Source organism: Pangasianodon hypophthalmus, chromosome 8, assembly GCF_027358585.1.
Source record: "Pangasianodon hypophthalmus isolate fPanHyp1 chromosome 8, fPanHyp1.pri, whole genome shotgun sequence".
Classification (NCBI taxonomy): domain Eukaryota; kingdom Metazoa; phylum Chordata; class Actinopteri; order Siluriformes; family Pangasiidae; genus Pangasianodon; species Pangasianodon hypophthalmus.
In genome coordinates this window covers 15,524,353-15,541,725 of record NC_069717.1, presented here as the reverse complement: position 1 = coordinate 15,541,725, position 17,373 = coordinate 15,524,353, and the positions used below count along the sequence as shown (strand labels likewise).

At 38.7% G+C, this 17,373-nt stretch overlaps 1 protein-coding gene across 3 annotated transcripts in view; it reads left to right on the top strand.

The window, feature by feature from the left end:
* fbxl17 (F-box and leucine-rich repeat protein 17) overlaps positions 1-17,373 on the top strand; it is a 222,970-nt gene that overhangs the window by 72,425 nt on the left and 133,172 nt on the right. For all 3 annotated transcript variants that reach the window (XM_026916757.3, XM_026916766.3, XM_026916783.3), the window contains exon 7: positions 11,654-11,784. In XM_026916757.3, the coding sequence (XP_026772558.1) occupies positions 11,654-11,784 (131 nt within the window). The remainder of the gene's footprint in view (positions 1-11,653; positions 11,785-17,373) is intronic.

Sequence of the window (17,373 nt, the reverse complement as noted above, 5' to 3'; positions counted from 1 at the left end):
AAACCAGCCCATCTGGTACCAACAACCATGCCACAGTTAAAGTCACTCTCTCACACACACACACACACACACAGGATATAAAAAGTCTACTCACCCCTGTTAAAATGGCAGGTTTTTGTCATGTAAAAAAATGAAACCAAGGTAAATCATGTCAGTATGTTTTCCACCCTCAGTGTGAAGTTGCAACATAAATTAAGTAAAAAGCAATCAGAAACATTTTAGGGAAAAATAGGAAAAATAAGAAAGTTACAATAACCTGGTTGCATAAGTGTGCACACACTTTTATAATTGAGGATGTGGCTGTGTTCAGAATGAACCAATCTCATGTTCGAAACTAATTATCATACATCAGTGTCATCAGTGAAATTATTCTGATTAACCAAAAATAAAGACCAGCTGTTTCTGTGGGATTTTCTTCACATCTCCTGGGTTTCATCCGTCTGCTGAAGCCATGGTCCGCAAAAAGCTTACAGAGCATGCATGGTATCAAACTTGTTGAAAGTAATTGATCAGGAGAGGGGTATAAAATAATTTCACCCCAAACCATGTGGCAAAATGTGTTATGGTCTGATGAGAACAATTCCAAAAGGTATAATTCCTTAATTCCAAAAGGTATGTTTGGTGCAAAAAAAAAGCACATCACCAAAAGATCACCATACCCACAGTGAAGCATGGTGGAGACAGCATCATGCTTTAGGCCTGCTTTTCTTCAGCCAGAACTGGGGCTTTTATCAAGGTGGAGGGAATCATGAATAGCTACAAATACCAGTCGATTTTAATACAAAACCTTCAGATGTCTGCTAGTAAGCTGAAGATGAAAAGGAATTTCACCTTTCAGCATGACAATGACCCAAAGCATTCATCCAAATCAACAAAGGCAAAGCTTAACCAAAAGATGATCAATGATTTTGAATGACCTAGCCAGAGCTCAGACCTGAATCCAACTAAAAATCTGTGGGGTGACCTGAAGCAGGCTGTGCACAAGAGATGACCTTACAATTTGATGGATCCAGAATGCTTTTGCAAGAAAGAGTGGATAAATATTGCTAAGTCAAGATGTGCCACACTGATAGACTCTTACCCAAAAAGTGATATAAATATATCAAAAGGTGCTTCAACAAAGTATTAGTTTAGGGATTTATTGTAAGTTTTTTATTTTTCCTTTTTTCCCTAAAAAGGTTTGTGGAAAAAGTTCCGACATGATTTACCTTGGTTTCATATTTTTACGTCACAAAAACCGGCCATTTTAACAGGAGTATGTAGACTTTTTATATCCGCTGTATGTATATATACACCGATCAGCTATAACATTAAAACCACCTGCCTAATATTGTGTAGGTTCCCTTGTGCTGCCAAAACAGCTCTGACCCGTCGAGGCATGGACTCCACAAGACCTCTGAAGGTGTGCTGTGGTATCTGGCACCAAGATGTTAGCAGCAGATCCTTTAAGTCCTGTAAGTTGTGAGGTGGGGCCCGCCATGGATCGGACTTGTTTGTCCAGCACATCCCACTCGATCAGATTGAGATCTGGAGAATTTCGAGGCCAAGTCAACACCTTGAACTCTTTGTCATGTTCCTCAAACCATTCCTGAACAATTTGTGTAGTGTGGCAGGGCGCATTATCCTGCTGAAAGAGGCCACTGCCCTTAGAGAATACCGGTGCCATGAAGGGGTGTTCTTGGTCTGCAATAACGTTAAGGTAGGTGGTACGTGTCAAAGTAACCTCCACATGAATGCCAGGACCCAAGATTTCCCAGCAGAACATTACCCAGAGCATCACAATGCCTCCGCCGGCTTGCCTTCTTCCCATAGTGCATGCTGGTGTCATCTTTTCTCCAGGTGAACAACGCACACGCACTCAGCCATCCACATGATTTAAAAGAAAATATGATTGATCATGATTGACCAAGTCACCTTCTTCCATTGCTTCATGGTCAAGTTCTGATGCTCACGTGCACATTGTAGGCACTTTCGGTGGTGGACGGGGTCAGTGTGGGCACTCTGATAGATCTGTGGCTACGCAGCCCCATACATGGCAAGCTGCAATGCACTGTGTGTACTGACACCTTTCTATCATAGCCAGCATTACCTTTTTCAGCAATTTGTGCTACAGTAGCTCTTCTATCGGATTAGACCAGACAGGCTAGCCTTTGCTCCCCACACATATCAGTGAAGCTTTCTCGCCCATGACCCTGTTGCTGGTTCCCCAGTTCCTTCCTTGGACCACTTGTGGTAGATACTAACCACTTCATACCGGGGACACCCCACAAGACCTGGCGTTTTGGAGATGCTCTAACCCAGCTGTCTAGCCGTCACAATTTGGCCCTTGTCAAAGTCGCTCAGATCCTTATGCTTTTTCCTGCTTCCAACACATTAACTTTGAGCACTGACTGTTCACTTGCTGCCCAATATATCCCACTCCTTGACAGGTGCCATTATAATCAATGTTATTCACTTCACCTGTCAGTGGTATTAATTTTATGGCTGATTGGTGTGTGTGTGTGTATATATATAAATATATATATATATATACATATATATTCACTCACACCCCATATATAAATATATATATATATATATATATATATATATATATATATATATATATATATATATATATATATATATATGCTCAAAAAAATTAAAGGAACACTTTGAAAACACATCAGTCTCAATGGGGAAAAATATCATGCTGGATATCTATAATGATATGGACTGGGTAATGTGTTAGGAATGAAAGGATGCCACATTGATGGAAATGAAAATTATCAACATACAGAGTGCTGAATTCAAAGACACCCTGAAAATCAAAGTGAAAAAACGATGCAGCAGGCTAGTCCATTTTGCTGAAATTTCATTGCAGCAACTCAAAATGCCACTCAGTAGTTTGTATGGGCCCCACTTGCTTGTATGCATGCCTGACAACGTCGGGGCATGCTCCTAATGAGACGACGGATGGTGTCCTGGGGTATTTCCTCCCAGATCTGGACCAGGGCATCACTGAGCTTCTGGACAGTCTGAGGTGCAACCTAGCGGAGTCGGATGGACCGAAACATAATCCCAGTGGTGTTCTATTGGATTTAGGTCAGTTGAACGTGGGGGCCATTCAATGGTATCAATTCCTTCATCCTCCAGGAACTGCCTGCATACCCTTGCCACATGAGGCCGGGCATTGTCGTGCACCTGGAGGAACCCAGGACCCACTGCACCAGCGTTTGGTCAGAGACATTCACATCAGTGGCCTGCTGGAGGTCATTTTGTAGGGCTCTGGCAGTACTCATCCTGTTCCTCCTTGCACAAAGGAGCAGATACCGGTCCTGCTGATGGGTTAAGGACCTTCTACGGCCCTGTCCAGCTCTCCTAAAGTAACTGCCTGTCTCCTGGAATCTCCTCCATGCTCTTGAGACTGTGCTGGGAGACACAGCAAACCTTCTGGCAATGGCACGTATTGATGTGCCATCCTGGAGGAGTTGGACTGCCTGTGCAACCTCTGTAGGGTCCATGTATCGCCTCATGCTACCAGTAGTGACACTGCCCCTAGCCAAATGCAAAACTAGTGAAAAACAGTCAGAAAAGATCTGTAGGGAAAAAAATGTCAGTGGCCTCCACCTGTAAAACCATTCCTGTTTTGGGGGTCGTCTCATTGTTGCCCATCTAGTGCACCTGTTGTTAATTTCATTAACACCAAAGCAGCTGAAACTGATTAACAACCCCCTCTGCTACTTAACTGACCAGATCAATATCCCAGGAGTTTAATTGACTTGATGCTATACTCTGATTAAAAAGTGTTCCTTTAATTTTTTTGAGCAGTATATATAAATATATATATATATTTAGTGTTAACATGCTATTTTGTGTTACATTTTCAGGTGATTAGACATGTATGTAGAAGTTACTAAGAAACATGAACCTAACTTGAAAACAAGTATTGTAGGAAGGGGAGTAAAACAACCACTTTGCCAAAGGAAGTAAACATTTTTATATTATGAGCCTTTTAGAACAGCACACAGAGTGACATGGTTGATGCGTGCACAAAGCATATTTTTGCACTCAAGTCCTGCTGTGTACCATGTGTGACATGGCCATGGTTTCTGGCTGGAAACACTACAAAGACTGCATGCTGTGGTGTCAGTTAAAATTTAAACTTTATGAAAGTTCTAACTGCCTCTGTGTGTAGGAGTGAAACAATCTTTATGTGATCATATACAGTGGTAGAGCATGTTTATAATAATCAGATAGCTTCAGTTCATCACACAAGCCCAGCAATGACCAAGTGTTCTTACGATTGTGCAACGTCTATAAAGGCAGGCAAATCAATGGAAGAGCTTACATCTGTCAAATATCTTTACATAATTGCTTACTCACAAGAAGTAATTGGTGTTAAAATGTATGGAGTTGTGAACGAGGACTTTACGAAGATTATCGCTTGCTGAACAGCTGATATAAAGGGCAGGTATCTGCTCCACCTGCCCCTATGGAATGGCTGCTGTTGCCCTGATAAAAGGTTTTGAGTCAGTGACTGATTTCTTTCAGTGCTCCAAAAGACAAGTCGACTTGTCTGTTTAAATTTATGTACCGTAATCACGTAGCATGCTAATATAATGCAACTAAGCACACTACATAATAAGCTAAAATTATTTATCAAAATTTCTACATGCTTGCTGCCTTTCCCTAGAGCTGTAATGTTTATATGATATTTACCTCGTGGAGGCCATCATCACCATTAGCTTAAGTGGGAATATTTAGTCACTTCTGGGATATTCACACCACCAGACATTTTATGGGTTTGGCCCACTGTGCTCTTATAACACCATTATTTAATGTCTTTGCAGCAGCAAATAAATTTGTCAAATCCTGGCTGTGGACATTGGCTGCTTTTTGACTAGTGTTTTTTGTCATATGTGCCACAGTTTTAATGTAAGGCAGAAGCTGTGTTTTCAAACTGCTTTCACACTTTCTTTCTCAATGACAAGGCAGAAATATATTTTTGTCTACATCATGCTTTCCATATAAGACACAGTAGGTGAGATTTAAGCAAAACAGTGCTTTCTTTGGGAAAATAGAGTGTGAAAATATGAACCCAGTGCATTTTACCAAAAATAACATTGATTTAAGTTTATTAATCCATTCTTCATATGCGATCTGTCATATTTTGCTTGGATGCAGGTGTTTGACATGCCGTTTTTATTTTTATATTATTGATTTTCTTGTAGCTCTCTTAATCATTTGATTCAAGGTTGGATGAACAGTGGTGAACACATTCTACATCATACGATTGTGTTAGTATTGATTTTGGAATGGGCTCTCTCTTTTATTTGTTAAGAGACCTCCGGGAATTTTAGACGCCTGGAGCTCTCAGCACCTAAGCAGCCAGGAAGTAGACTCTCTTTTCCATCACTGTTTTAATGACTCTCTGGAACTAGACCTTTTCTCTGGCTTCTATTTATTTATTTCTGCCTTCTGTCATGATGTGTTATGAAACTAAGAGTTAATAAATGCCCATTGTGGCTTATTGTCAAACCCTGGGGTGATGATAAATTTGGCGAGATAGAGTCTTTGCACGGGGCAGGCTCAAGAACAGCTGCATTTCACAAGTTTCCCTGTGTTTTTATTAACACGTTGAGTAATTACACACGCCGGCAGCCAACTTGGAGCAGCACGCCACTTCCAAGCGGTTTCCCCTGCCAACATCATCTGCCAGAGCCCTTTTCTCTGGCACACTAGAGAAATTAACGATTCCTCAAACTCCCTTCCCTAGGAGCTGATGAAGTGGAAGATGCCTCCGTATCAGCACCCCTAAAATCACATCAATACTAATCTAGCAAAAGCGGAGAAAAAAGAAACGCAAATATGACACTTTTTGGAAATGTGATGAATTTGCTTAATTTAGAGGTTTGATTTGAATGCAGAGGAAGTTGGTAGCCTTATTTGTCAGAACATTTTGAACATTGTGAGCTCCCTGGAGAGTAAATGTAGAACAGCTTGGTTGCAGCAGGAGCCTGGATGTTTTGGAGAAGCTAACTTCATGCACAGATTTATGAATTCATATTCAGTAGAAAAAAAATATTAGGGAGTTAACATGCTATAATAAGTGCATTTTCCTGTAGTGACTCTGACAGATGTGAAAAGCTGACCTGATTGTTACACTGTGATCATCTCAGACTACTTTTGCGCGCGAGTGTATTTGTGTATTTGTGCTTATTGTAGTCTGTAAGCAAACCGATTCGGCTTCCAGTCTCTTACTGAGTTCCTTGTTTTTTGCCACTTATTTGGCAGGAAATGCAAAATAAGAGGGCAAAGAGCAGAAAAAAAGCAGAAAGACCTAAGGAAAGAGCAGGAAAAGCTCTACAGTATGCCAATTTGTGTGTATGGTGCTACTGCTATTAATGTAGTGATGGAGCACAGCGCTCTATTCTCAGAAAGAGAGACGCACACTCACTGTGAGGTCTCATGTACTTGACACCCTTTTGTTTTGCAAACAAAGAAATTGCATTTCTCCATGAATAATTTAGCTGTTTGATACACAACCGGTCACTGGGGCACACAGAAACTATAGCTCAAGTGGGTGCGCGTGTTGAGGAGCTGTTATACAAATCCGATACTCACTGCGCTCTGTGTGAACTATAAGATGCTCTGTGCTTGAGGGATTTAAGTAATTAATTTGGTAATGTTTTATATTCCTGTGCCCTTATTGCAGTGGAAGAACCAGTGTAACGGTGATGTGCCCACACGAGTTACATGTAGCTACATTGTATTGAATATGGAAATATGGCTCATTAGAATATGTGTTTACACGTCTATAATTACACACCAGAATTCCACAGTGGGTTCATTCGTTGTGAAGTAAATAAAATACCACAAATAATGCTTCAGTATCAGAACTGATTCAATAGGACATGAAATAGTAGGAATTCACACAGGTCAAACTTACAGTTAAGGTTAGAGCTTGGGGCAACATACAGCATTTGTGATACTGTTTTTTATTTATATGCATTAAAACTATATTTTCCCACATTCCCTGAATTTATGTTTGACAATCATCACCTGTGTTAGGCTATAACAGACTTTAAACTGTATTTACTGAAATGCACACAACCTTTATTGCATGAATTAATGTCAAAAGGGGATAAATAAGTGGGCAGTTTAAATAGGATATTGACAGCAGGCATGGTTCATGTGCATGGTTTTATGTGTCGTACAAAATGTACAGAATACACAGTTTGACTACTCAGTAGCACAGAGGTATTCGAACTGTGGTACAGATTGCAGGGTGAGGGCTAAGAACGAAAATAACAAAAAAAATTTATTTAAAATGACTATATAAGATGTAACTCTTTCAAATCCCTGAGACCTGTCAACCTTCACGCATTTTGTGTAGGAGCTCCACATTTTAATATCGGAGTATGTGAGTCTTCTGTTTTCCCTAATACTGAACGGTACATGAGACGATAGATGAATGGATCTGGAGTGATTGACAGTTGCGTAGGTGTTTTGAACTCTCCAACATTAACTGACGCCCCTCGGAAGCCCCGCCCCCTCCCCCTATTGACATTAGTAGTGTTTTGGCTGGTGTTCTTGTCTTGACAAAATTTTCCAGCTTGAAAGATTCACTTATGCGGCTCGCTCATTTTCCGCCTTGGTAAATGAAAAATGTTTAATATGAAATAAAATCTATCAATATGTTTGATTTAACTAACATTAAATAAATATACAGTTAACATCAGTTAACTGCACTTATTAGGGATGCACTGAAAATCTTTGGTTGAAATTGGTCAAAAAGTGCAAAACAGAAAAACACATTTAAATAAAGATCTACCACTTTACAAATAATTTTAATGATAAAGATAATAGGATAGTACTTAAAAACGCTGCTTGTTTGTTTGGTCTTCTGCACTGGTCAGAAGCTCAGATGAGTTCATACAGTTTGAGCAGATCAACAGTGAAAAACAGCAGCTGTGTGGAAACATTTCACAGTATTTTCAAGGGACTTTAGACAACTGATTTGTAAAAGGATTATATAAAAAATGTACCATTTTGGTTTTTTTCCCCTGTTTACTGTGTTTTGTGTTTGAATACGTTTACAGTAGGCCACAGTGCCATCCTCACTACAACATACATAGTTAGAAGGTGTTGATTAATTTTCTATAACAGCAGCTCTGACACAAGTTCCAGCTATAATTCAAGTCACAGGTTTGTATTAATGCAGTAGTTTTAATACATTATCGTTTCTATAGTAACAGCTCATACACAGGGACTTGCAGGACTAATAATAACGGATTAACAACATGCTGTAGAAATGAAAAACAACAACCCTTATTTAGCAAGAAAAATGCATATTTGTTGATATGAAGTGGTTTGTAAGGAGATGTTTGTTTAAAAAGTGTGGAAGCAGTCTCATGTGTCAGTGCTTTGTAACAGTCAGTATGTCACAGGACAGGAGGATTTTCCAGTTTCTCAGTATGACCATTTTTAAATTAGTTTTTTTTAACTAACTTCAAGAGAGGCTGGTGAGGGAGCGATTGTTTGTAGCTGCTATAACTGATAAATATGACATGTCCTTGTTTAATTAATACATTTTTTAATCACTGTGGTATAAGAGGAATAAAATACATGCTGTTCTAGAAAAATAGTTAACTTTGGTTCTGCATCACACCAACATGTGGTTTATTTTCTAATAACAGCAGCGTATAACTGTGCTTTATTCTTTTTATTCTATATATAACATACCTAGTACAGAGCTGATGTTATGTTGTGAGTCTCAGATTAAAAATAATGACTGTATCTGTAGCTCTGTCAAGACATTTGATACCTGATAACATCACTTCCACTTTAAATTGCTACTTGCATTTTAAAATTTGCTCATACTTTTTTGTACATATGTCTGTATATGTGTGTATCTGCCTGCCTAGTTAATCAGTTAGTGAAATTATTTATACAGGTATATTCAAAACCTTCTGGTATAGATAAGAATATACTGACTTGAAATATTTTTGATAAAAAATATTCTAAAAAAAACAAAAAAAAAAAACCCACAGTCCTTCAATTGCTGTCCTGGTGCTAATGGCAGTTAATGTCGTCCTCTTTGGAAATGAAAAGGAAAAATAATGATGTACCAAAATTGTGCTAATGGGTTGTACTCTTAGTCTTCCTACTGTTTTACCCTTTCTGGAAAATGAAGGCTTCATATAGAAATTGATTTTAACAGTCAGTAGCCAAGCTTCTGTTTGTGCCTCTACTCTAATTCAGGTCAAACGGTAGAATGGCTGCTGTCATTAGAGGTTCTTCTTTCTGCTCCTTGCTGCACCACACCACTTTCTTCCCTATGTTCTACTAAACACTACAGAGGAACTGGAGTGCTAATATGTGATCACGCCAAGCACAAGATTCATTTGCTTTTCATAAATCTGCTTTGTTTTTCCAACATTCAAAGCGTCCAGCAGTATTAATTTAACAGTGTTGCACTTGAGCAATTAGATGGATAAATAAAACCTTGGTGAAAGCAGCGCAGGTATACATCATTTTACATGTGCATAAAGATTCCATAAAGCGAGTCAGTTAGCTTGCGGGACAGTTTAAGCATCTTTATTAAGTATTGTCATGCAAATACATATTCAGCTGTTGTTGTTGCTTTTGTTTTTGCCCGCCACTTTCCTATTTTAAGAGAAGAATCAGTATGACACATCTTTCTGTTGCCTTATTTCAGTCGTCCTACATGTGTTGAATGGAATGATGTGGCAAAACAAGAGAGAGCACAGTGAGGATGCCTGCGAGTGAAGCAGATGGAGGCATAGAGTGAGAAACGGAAAGGGTGATTATCTAAGGATGGGGAGATGATTAATCTTCTCCTGTGAAGTGGAGCTATTGATTGCAGTGTAATGAATTCAGGAAAGGAGAAAGTGGAGCTTAATACAGATATTTGCTGGGTTTCGTGCTCAGTAAAAGAAACCAAAGGCTTATTAAACAATATTACAGCCAAATGAAGCTGAACATCTTTAGTGATATGTAACAGATAACATGGTCCTACATATAAATTTTACACTAGCCTGTTTTACTGGTTGTAATATATATACTAATGTAGCAAACAAAACCATTGCAGCTATGGCATCTTTATAATATTTAGTGAAGTCTTAAATGACAGCATTTTACTGTGTATTGTGTGATAAAAGATATAATATAGGTGCAATCATACTTAAACTGATGCATTCATGCTGTGTTAAAAGTAATAATAATAGTAAGAATAAGAATAATGATAAGAGAAGAACAGGAACAAGAGTAGTAGACAGTACGGTAGTACAGCGGGTAGCTGTGTCTGTATGGGTTTCCTCCAGGTTCTCCCGTTTCCTCCCACCGCCCAAAAATATATCAGTTGGTGGAATAGCTATTCTAAATAGCTTTTAATGGTGAAGTAGTGTGTGTGTGTTGTCCTGCTATGGTGTCCCACTCAGAGTGTATTCCTGTCTCGTGCCCAGTGACCTTGGCCAGGATAAAACTGTTACAGAAGAAGACTGAATGAATGAACAGTAATCATTTCAGTTTATATGGTGCCTGTCTCAAATCAAAGGTTGCTTAATTGGTTTAAAATATCTTTATCAGCATTGGTATGTGCGTAGCAGGTGAAAAGATGCATGTGATATGTTTTGGCCACAACTTTCAGGATTTTGAAGGCTGCAGTTTAATCAGTTCTCCTCACTTCCGCGTATACACTTTCCAGCTGGAAAGCAAACATTTACATTTAAACATCACGACACAATGAGCTTTTCTAAGAAAAAGATATAGTTATCAGAATCCCATCTATAAAAGTTCTGTGTGAAACACCTTGCTGTAAGTAAACAGTAATCTTGTATGAGAGAAGGTCTGTGTTTTTTCACCATGTTCTGTAAAAGCACATGCTTTGTGTTTATTAGTCAACACAAGAAATCCATGGACTGTAGAGTAGGGTGTTTTACCTGAACCTGGCTATAATTAGCCCTCAGAATTAATTGGAATTCTACTTTAGCCCTGATTGCAGGGTGGGATATTTGTGAAAGCAAGTGAGGCCTATCTGTTATTAAGCAGAAGAATTCTCTTGTTTTAACTCTTAAGGTCCTGGGCTTCTTCTCCAAGCTGTTAAGTGTTAATGAACCATTAAGTTCCAGTCATTAAACAGGTTTCATAGGACTCTGGTTATTTGTCCCAGATCATCAGTGTAACTGTGTAGGCTTATGAATGAGATTTTTTCCCCCCTTTACTAAACTGACTTTTTCTCTGAACACATTAGTCTGTTCATTATTCCAAATGTTTGCTTTGATGAAATTCATGACTTCCAGGGGAATTGTGCAGGCCATGCTGGTGCTTGTGTTGTCTGGACTAGATATTGCAATTATCTAGTGTGGTACTTGTAAAATGCCTTTTGTTTCATGGAAAGTAAAATAAATGAGCCCAGAATAACAAAACATATTAAACTTATATGTTGGTTTTATGAAGCTAATTTACAGCACAGTTGGCCTAATATACTTTAATGGTACAGTTTGCCTACTGTAGATCTTTTCACTCGTTTTATTTTCCAATAGTGAATGGAAAATAACGGTTGCTCTGTGTGTGTGTGTGTGTGTGTGTGTGCGCAAGATAGAAAATCATTAATCTTAGTATGTGTTCTATGTTATATCCTCTGTAGCTGCGGAACCTGAGTAGTCTGGATCTCCGGCACATCTCTGAGCTGAACAACGAGACGGTGATGGAGGTGGTGAGAAATTGCCGGAACCTCAGCTCCCTCAACCTCTGCCTCAATTGGAGCATCAACGATAGGTATGTAATTCACACAAGCACCGTTGTCAAATGGTCAAAAATGAAACCAGCACTAATCAACAGGATTTACTGATGTACTGGAAATATAAAACAAGCTGTGACTGCACACACTGGCTGCCCGCATGAAACATGTTAAATCATGACATTTTTGACAGTTGTTCAAGTATTAATTATTTATAAGTGTAGGTAGGTAATGGAGAATTGAGGTATGAGAGTTTTTGGGGCTTATGCTGAATATTTGTGCCTTTTCCAGACAAGACATTGTGATCCAGACAATGCAGTCTCAGGAAAACCTATGTTCTGACTATGTATACTTTATATATGTGGCAGAGGTGTTGCTGTTTTTTTTATTTTTTTTATTTTATTTAAATAGACTTATGTTCCAAAGCTGGGCTGAGAAACAACCAAACGCACAATATCTAGCCAGCAGTTGTGCTGTGGTCATAAACTGACATTAACAAATGGCTAGAGGATGATCATCACACTGTGCATGGAAAAAAGATGTTCAAGAGCTATAGTGTTTAACTGCACACCAAGAAGGTAGATGTGTGTAACCAAGAAGGTAGATGTGTGTAACCAAGAAGGTAGATGTGTGTAATGAAGTAGCCTCTAAGAATAAACAGAGTTTAGATACCTGAGCAACATGGCAATGTCTGTGCCTCACACCTGAACCAGCACAACACACACACACCACATCATTTTCGTGTCACTGCTGTGCTGGGAGTGATCCACCACATATAATAATCTCTCACAAGCAGTGCTGCTGTGCTGGTTCCTTTTCCACTGATAGGTAGGGTGGAGGGGGTAGGCCCACAGATGTCCTACAATTAATAATTATACAGCTACAAAGCTGAAGCTCTTAACATGGTCAGTGAATGCAGAGCCAATGTAGGTGTACCTAATAAACTGGCAAGTGGGTTTATGTATGTATACATATATGGGGCTCACGTGTGAATGACTCACAGTTGAATCTCTGTAACTTTTTCAAACAAATAAATCTGGTTAACTGTGTCCCCTAGTCCCCAGTTTTTCACAGGTTCTTTAAAATGCAACGCTGCTGGCAGAACTGGGGGTTTGTTCCCAAACCTATATATATATCATGATGCATACTGAGAAATGTCTCAAAGATGTCTCAAAGAAATGTCTTCAAGTATCGTAATACTACTCTGATTTTCCTATGGCTGTCTGGATTTATCATTCATCTAGTTATGTAGTTGTTTACATGTGTTTGAATGTTAAGCTGTTGAACAGATTTACTTTGATATCATAACCCCCACAAAACCATTTCATTCAACAGGTGCTAATATAACATAATTGATCCCATTGTACTGTAACTTTCTGAAAATGATTCAAATTCTTATGTGGTCAAAACCAGATAAAGAGCTCATACCTTGTAGATCACACCAAAGTGAGCTGCATTATTCACTTCTGCCCGGCGTTCATGTAATGCTTTTTAGATAGGGTCATTTTCAGCATGGATCTTTGGTGAAGAGAGTTTAGCCCCGGCTGTTGAGCATCACTGAGCTCACCGTTTTTAGGTGCTTTTATTATGTAGCCTCATAGAGAGCAGAGAGCTCTTTTAGCCTTAGCCCTCTTCAAAGCCCTCACCACATGGAAAACTAAACTCTTTGAATTCTTTGAAATGGATTTTTAAAAAACGCTGTTTGTTCCCTGTGAGTGCTCTATGTTCTTTGAGAACCTTTGGATTATCTTTAGTGCTGCTTTCTCACCTCTCTTTATTCAGTGTTGGATACGAGCAGTGTAATGCTGAACTTCTCATGTGTCTTTGGTGGATATGATCTCTCCCCCTCCAAAAGTGAATCTCTGGCTTTTATGTTTAAGTGTCCCACAAACAGGCAAGATCTAAGAGGGGCAAAAAAGGCACATCATCTGTGATTGGTGCTAATTGTCTTGATGTTCTTGGTCTTTTGATACATTTTTAATTACATACAAAGCACATAACTTTTCTCCCTGACAAAATTAAGGGGTCAGAAAGATTAAAAGACAGATGGTTTGAGAGGATTGATTTGGCGACAGCTTGGAATTAATCAGCAGACATATACAGAAGTTTATGCTGTTTTTTTTTTTTTTCCTTTTTTAAAAACTTTATTTACTTATCTAGTATTATACTGCCCTTTTGCGCCCTTTTTAGTTCTTGTTTTTTCATATTTGCCTATTGTGTAGTGAAGTAGTTTTACATGTTCCTATATTTATTAGTTTTAATTATTAGTTTGGTTTATTCAAAGTTACTTAGAAGTGAGACACAGCACAATCCAAGCACACAATCCTATATAATCTATAAAAGAGCTGTTAAAGGAGCTGGCGGTGTTACAAGGGGTAAGACTTCTACTCTTAATGATAGTGTATACTCTCTGTAGGCAGAGCTGCGAGATGTGTGTGCAAGACGAGTGTGTTATCAGTTAGTATGAAGACGGTTCTGTTGACCAAAACCTGTAGAGCAAAAGAGAACACACCAAAAACACATATGATTTTCTAGAATAGCCAGGATTTTACCCCAGACTTTTCTGAGACACCACTGAGCAAGAAATTGCTGATACACACAAATAATTGTGGAGTTATGTCTGAAGGTATCCTGCTCTGTTATGGAAGGTGCTGTAAATCCACTGAAGTTTAGTTTTGTGTCTAAATGTTATGTTCTGCTCATAAATTGCTAATCAGTGTTTGCTGATTAAATATGAGCTCTTCAGTATGACTTCTTATTACTTCTGGGACTCTGTTCATACATGCTCACTCAGAGAGCCGGGGGTCCTATAGGCTGTTCAGTAAAAATGTGTAAGTTCAGTTGGCTAAGACAGGATAGGAAAAACAATCACAGACACAGCTGATATGTAGAGGTGTGTACTGGAGAGTTGCTAGGACGTGGAAACACAGGTTGATCTGATTTCATGTGTTGAGCAGAAGCAGGTGTTTCTCTCAGACATCTTTAAGTGCCATCACTTTAAATCACAGGTGGACGATTGAGATTATGCCTGGGACCATGTGTTTCTGAAGAAGACAGATTACCTATTTAGAGCTTCAGCGTGTGCTTGGTAAGGCTTAACACCTGTGCTGTGCCGGCCTGTATGCCTTATGGCTGAAATTGAGGCCAAGAGCAGATGATAACCACAGACTTCTGTAAAATATTATTAAGGCCATTGTTATGGTTCTCCTGACATCTGAGTTAATAAACAGATGAATGCAAGGGGCAAATATCACCCTTACCATGGAAAAATAAAGCTATGAGCACAGACACAAACTCACTTCACTCACTCATGGTTTATTCTTAATTGCTATTTCAGTCATCTGTGTGATTTCTGTTTCATACACCAGAAAAGTCACTCCATTTGAGCTCTTGATTTTCCTCAGTAATTTATATACCAAAATATTATTAAGAAAATTTGTTATATTGAAGTTCACAGTATTTCTTAAAAAATTGCCATCTCCCAAAGACCCTCCATCATGTCAATAACATATTCAAAAAATTGCTGTATATGAGTAATATGGTTGAATTGTCAAAGTTGGTTCTGTTGAATTCTTGAATCTAATTCATCAGATGGTGTTGATTAATTTGCTCTAACAGCTTGGCTCTGTTAGTGGTGTCTGCTTCAGGGAAAATTACTAATTCAGGTTTACATTAATGCATTATTCCAATAAGTTTTCATTTCTGCAGTTACAGCTTGCACAGGGACTTGTATGGCAGACACGTCACGTAAGAGATGTAACTGTTGATCCGGTGAAGTTTTCTGTGACAAGCTGTTTATTTAGTGCTTTGTAACAGACAGAGGTAAGGCAGTTTCTGACATGGGGAAGTCTGCTTTAGTCTGCATCAAGCTGAATTTTTTTCAGAAAAAAATGAGAGGCTGGTAAAGGTTTATAAATATTAAAAATAAACACAGATGTTCTAATTAAAAGAAACTGCAAACAGATAAAATAGGTGGTGTATCATTCTTTAACTTAAAATTTCTAATTGTTGGAAAATTAATGTGGTATAACACTCCAGGACGTATTGTTAATGGAAAATAATCAGGTTTGTTAGTCTGCATTATCCATGAAATAATCACCTGACAAGATATACAAATGATATCATTGATGTTAAACTTGTTCAGGCAGTAAAACAAGTTAATGAGAGTTCAGACGTCGCATCCATAGTGCATTGGTGCACTTGATGTCTGCTGGACTAATTTTAGTTTAATTTGATACATCAGTGTTTGGGTCACTACTTTTACATTTAGAAGTGCAGATCAGATCTCCAAGCAGGTAGTAGAGTAATGGGAATCCTGGAAAACATTTCACCCTTTCTTTTTTTTTCTTAGTATTAAAGATGCTTTTTCAAAAAATAAGAGGGTAGTTTTCTGAGGAGAAAACAGCCTCGATTTTATTAATCCTCCTTTATTGTATTGATATATCGGTTTGGCAATCTCCCTCCTGGAGTTTATCACAGCTGTTTTGAGTGTTAACACGATATTGAATTTACAGTGCGCTGCAGATACTATTGGTTCAAATTTATTTTCCTGTTCTTTTATGACTCTGACTGAATTTTTTTTGAGGCATGCTCGGCCCACATCGCATTGCTGTCTCATGTCGCAGAGCACAGCGTTTTCCCAGCCTCAGCTGTCTCAGACGTTTATTGGATCTTTAGTGATTACTTTATAGCATTTGTTTTCAGGGCTTTGAGAGAGGCTGGATCTCTGACTTGGTTATCTCGGGCCTCATGGGATGTAGCTTGGGCTGAGAAAATGGAAAGGGAGGAGTTCTGAATTGCAGATATGGTAGGCCTTAGTGTGCCACTAATTGATTTTTACAGTATACAGTCTCCCATCTGTATATTGTGACCACAAGCCTTCAAAGGTTTCAGTGAATCTGGTTGATAATGTGGCTTGGTGGCGTGTGTCAGATTGCAGCCTGCCAAAGTGTGTGTGTGTGTGTGTGTTTTACATGGGGCCTTTGTGTCTGTGTGAGAATGCGATGGAGAGATTACCTCACAGGAGGGACGTCAGTGACACGCTGCTCTTAGCCTTGCTTCCATATGCACAGCACATAAACCTGCGCTGCTGACTCGACCCCTGCTGAAGGTGTCTGGATGTGTATGAGTTAGAGTTTGTTCAGCTTTACCAAGATTTCACCTTCACAACTCTCACACCGAGTGCACATGTAATGCAGATGGCTTTTTTTTTTTTTTTGAAAGCCTTGAAGTTTGCTCTCTCTTTACCTATCTACATAATATAGGTAATGTAATGTATCTTCTAATATTTTTACTAAAATTTCTGTTTTACTCTTTTTTAATTTTAGCCTGTCAGTTTGATCTAGCCAGGAAGCTGACAGATAACTTCAGAAATATTGGCAACGTTTGGGAAAGGGGCAAAAAGAATTATATGCAACAAACATTACACACAAACAAAGAAGACCCCAAGGAACTTCAGAATTGTGCAGTTTAATTGATTCTTGAGGTTGTTTAGGTGTAATTTCAAAATCCGCTATTAGATGCTACCTCTGTAACAACAAGCAGTTGGTGTTGATTGTATGACAGATGCTCTTCCTGAGGGCATTTAACAGGATCTAAATTTCATCAAGCATCACTGAAATTGAGCC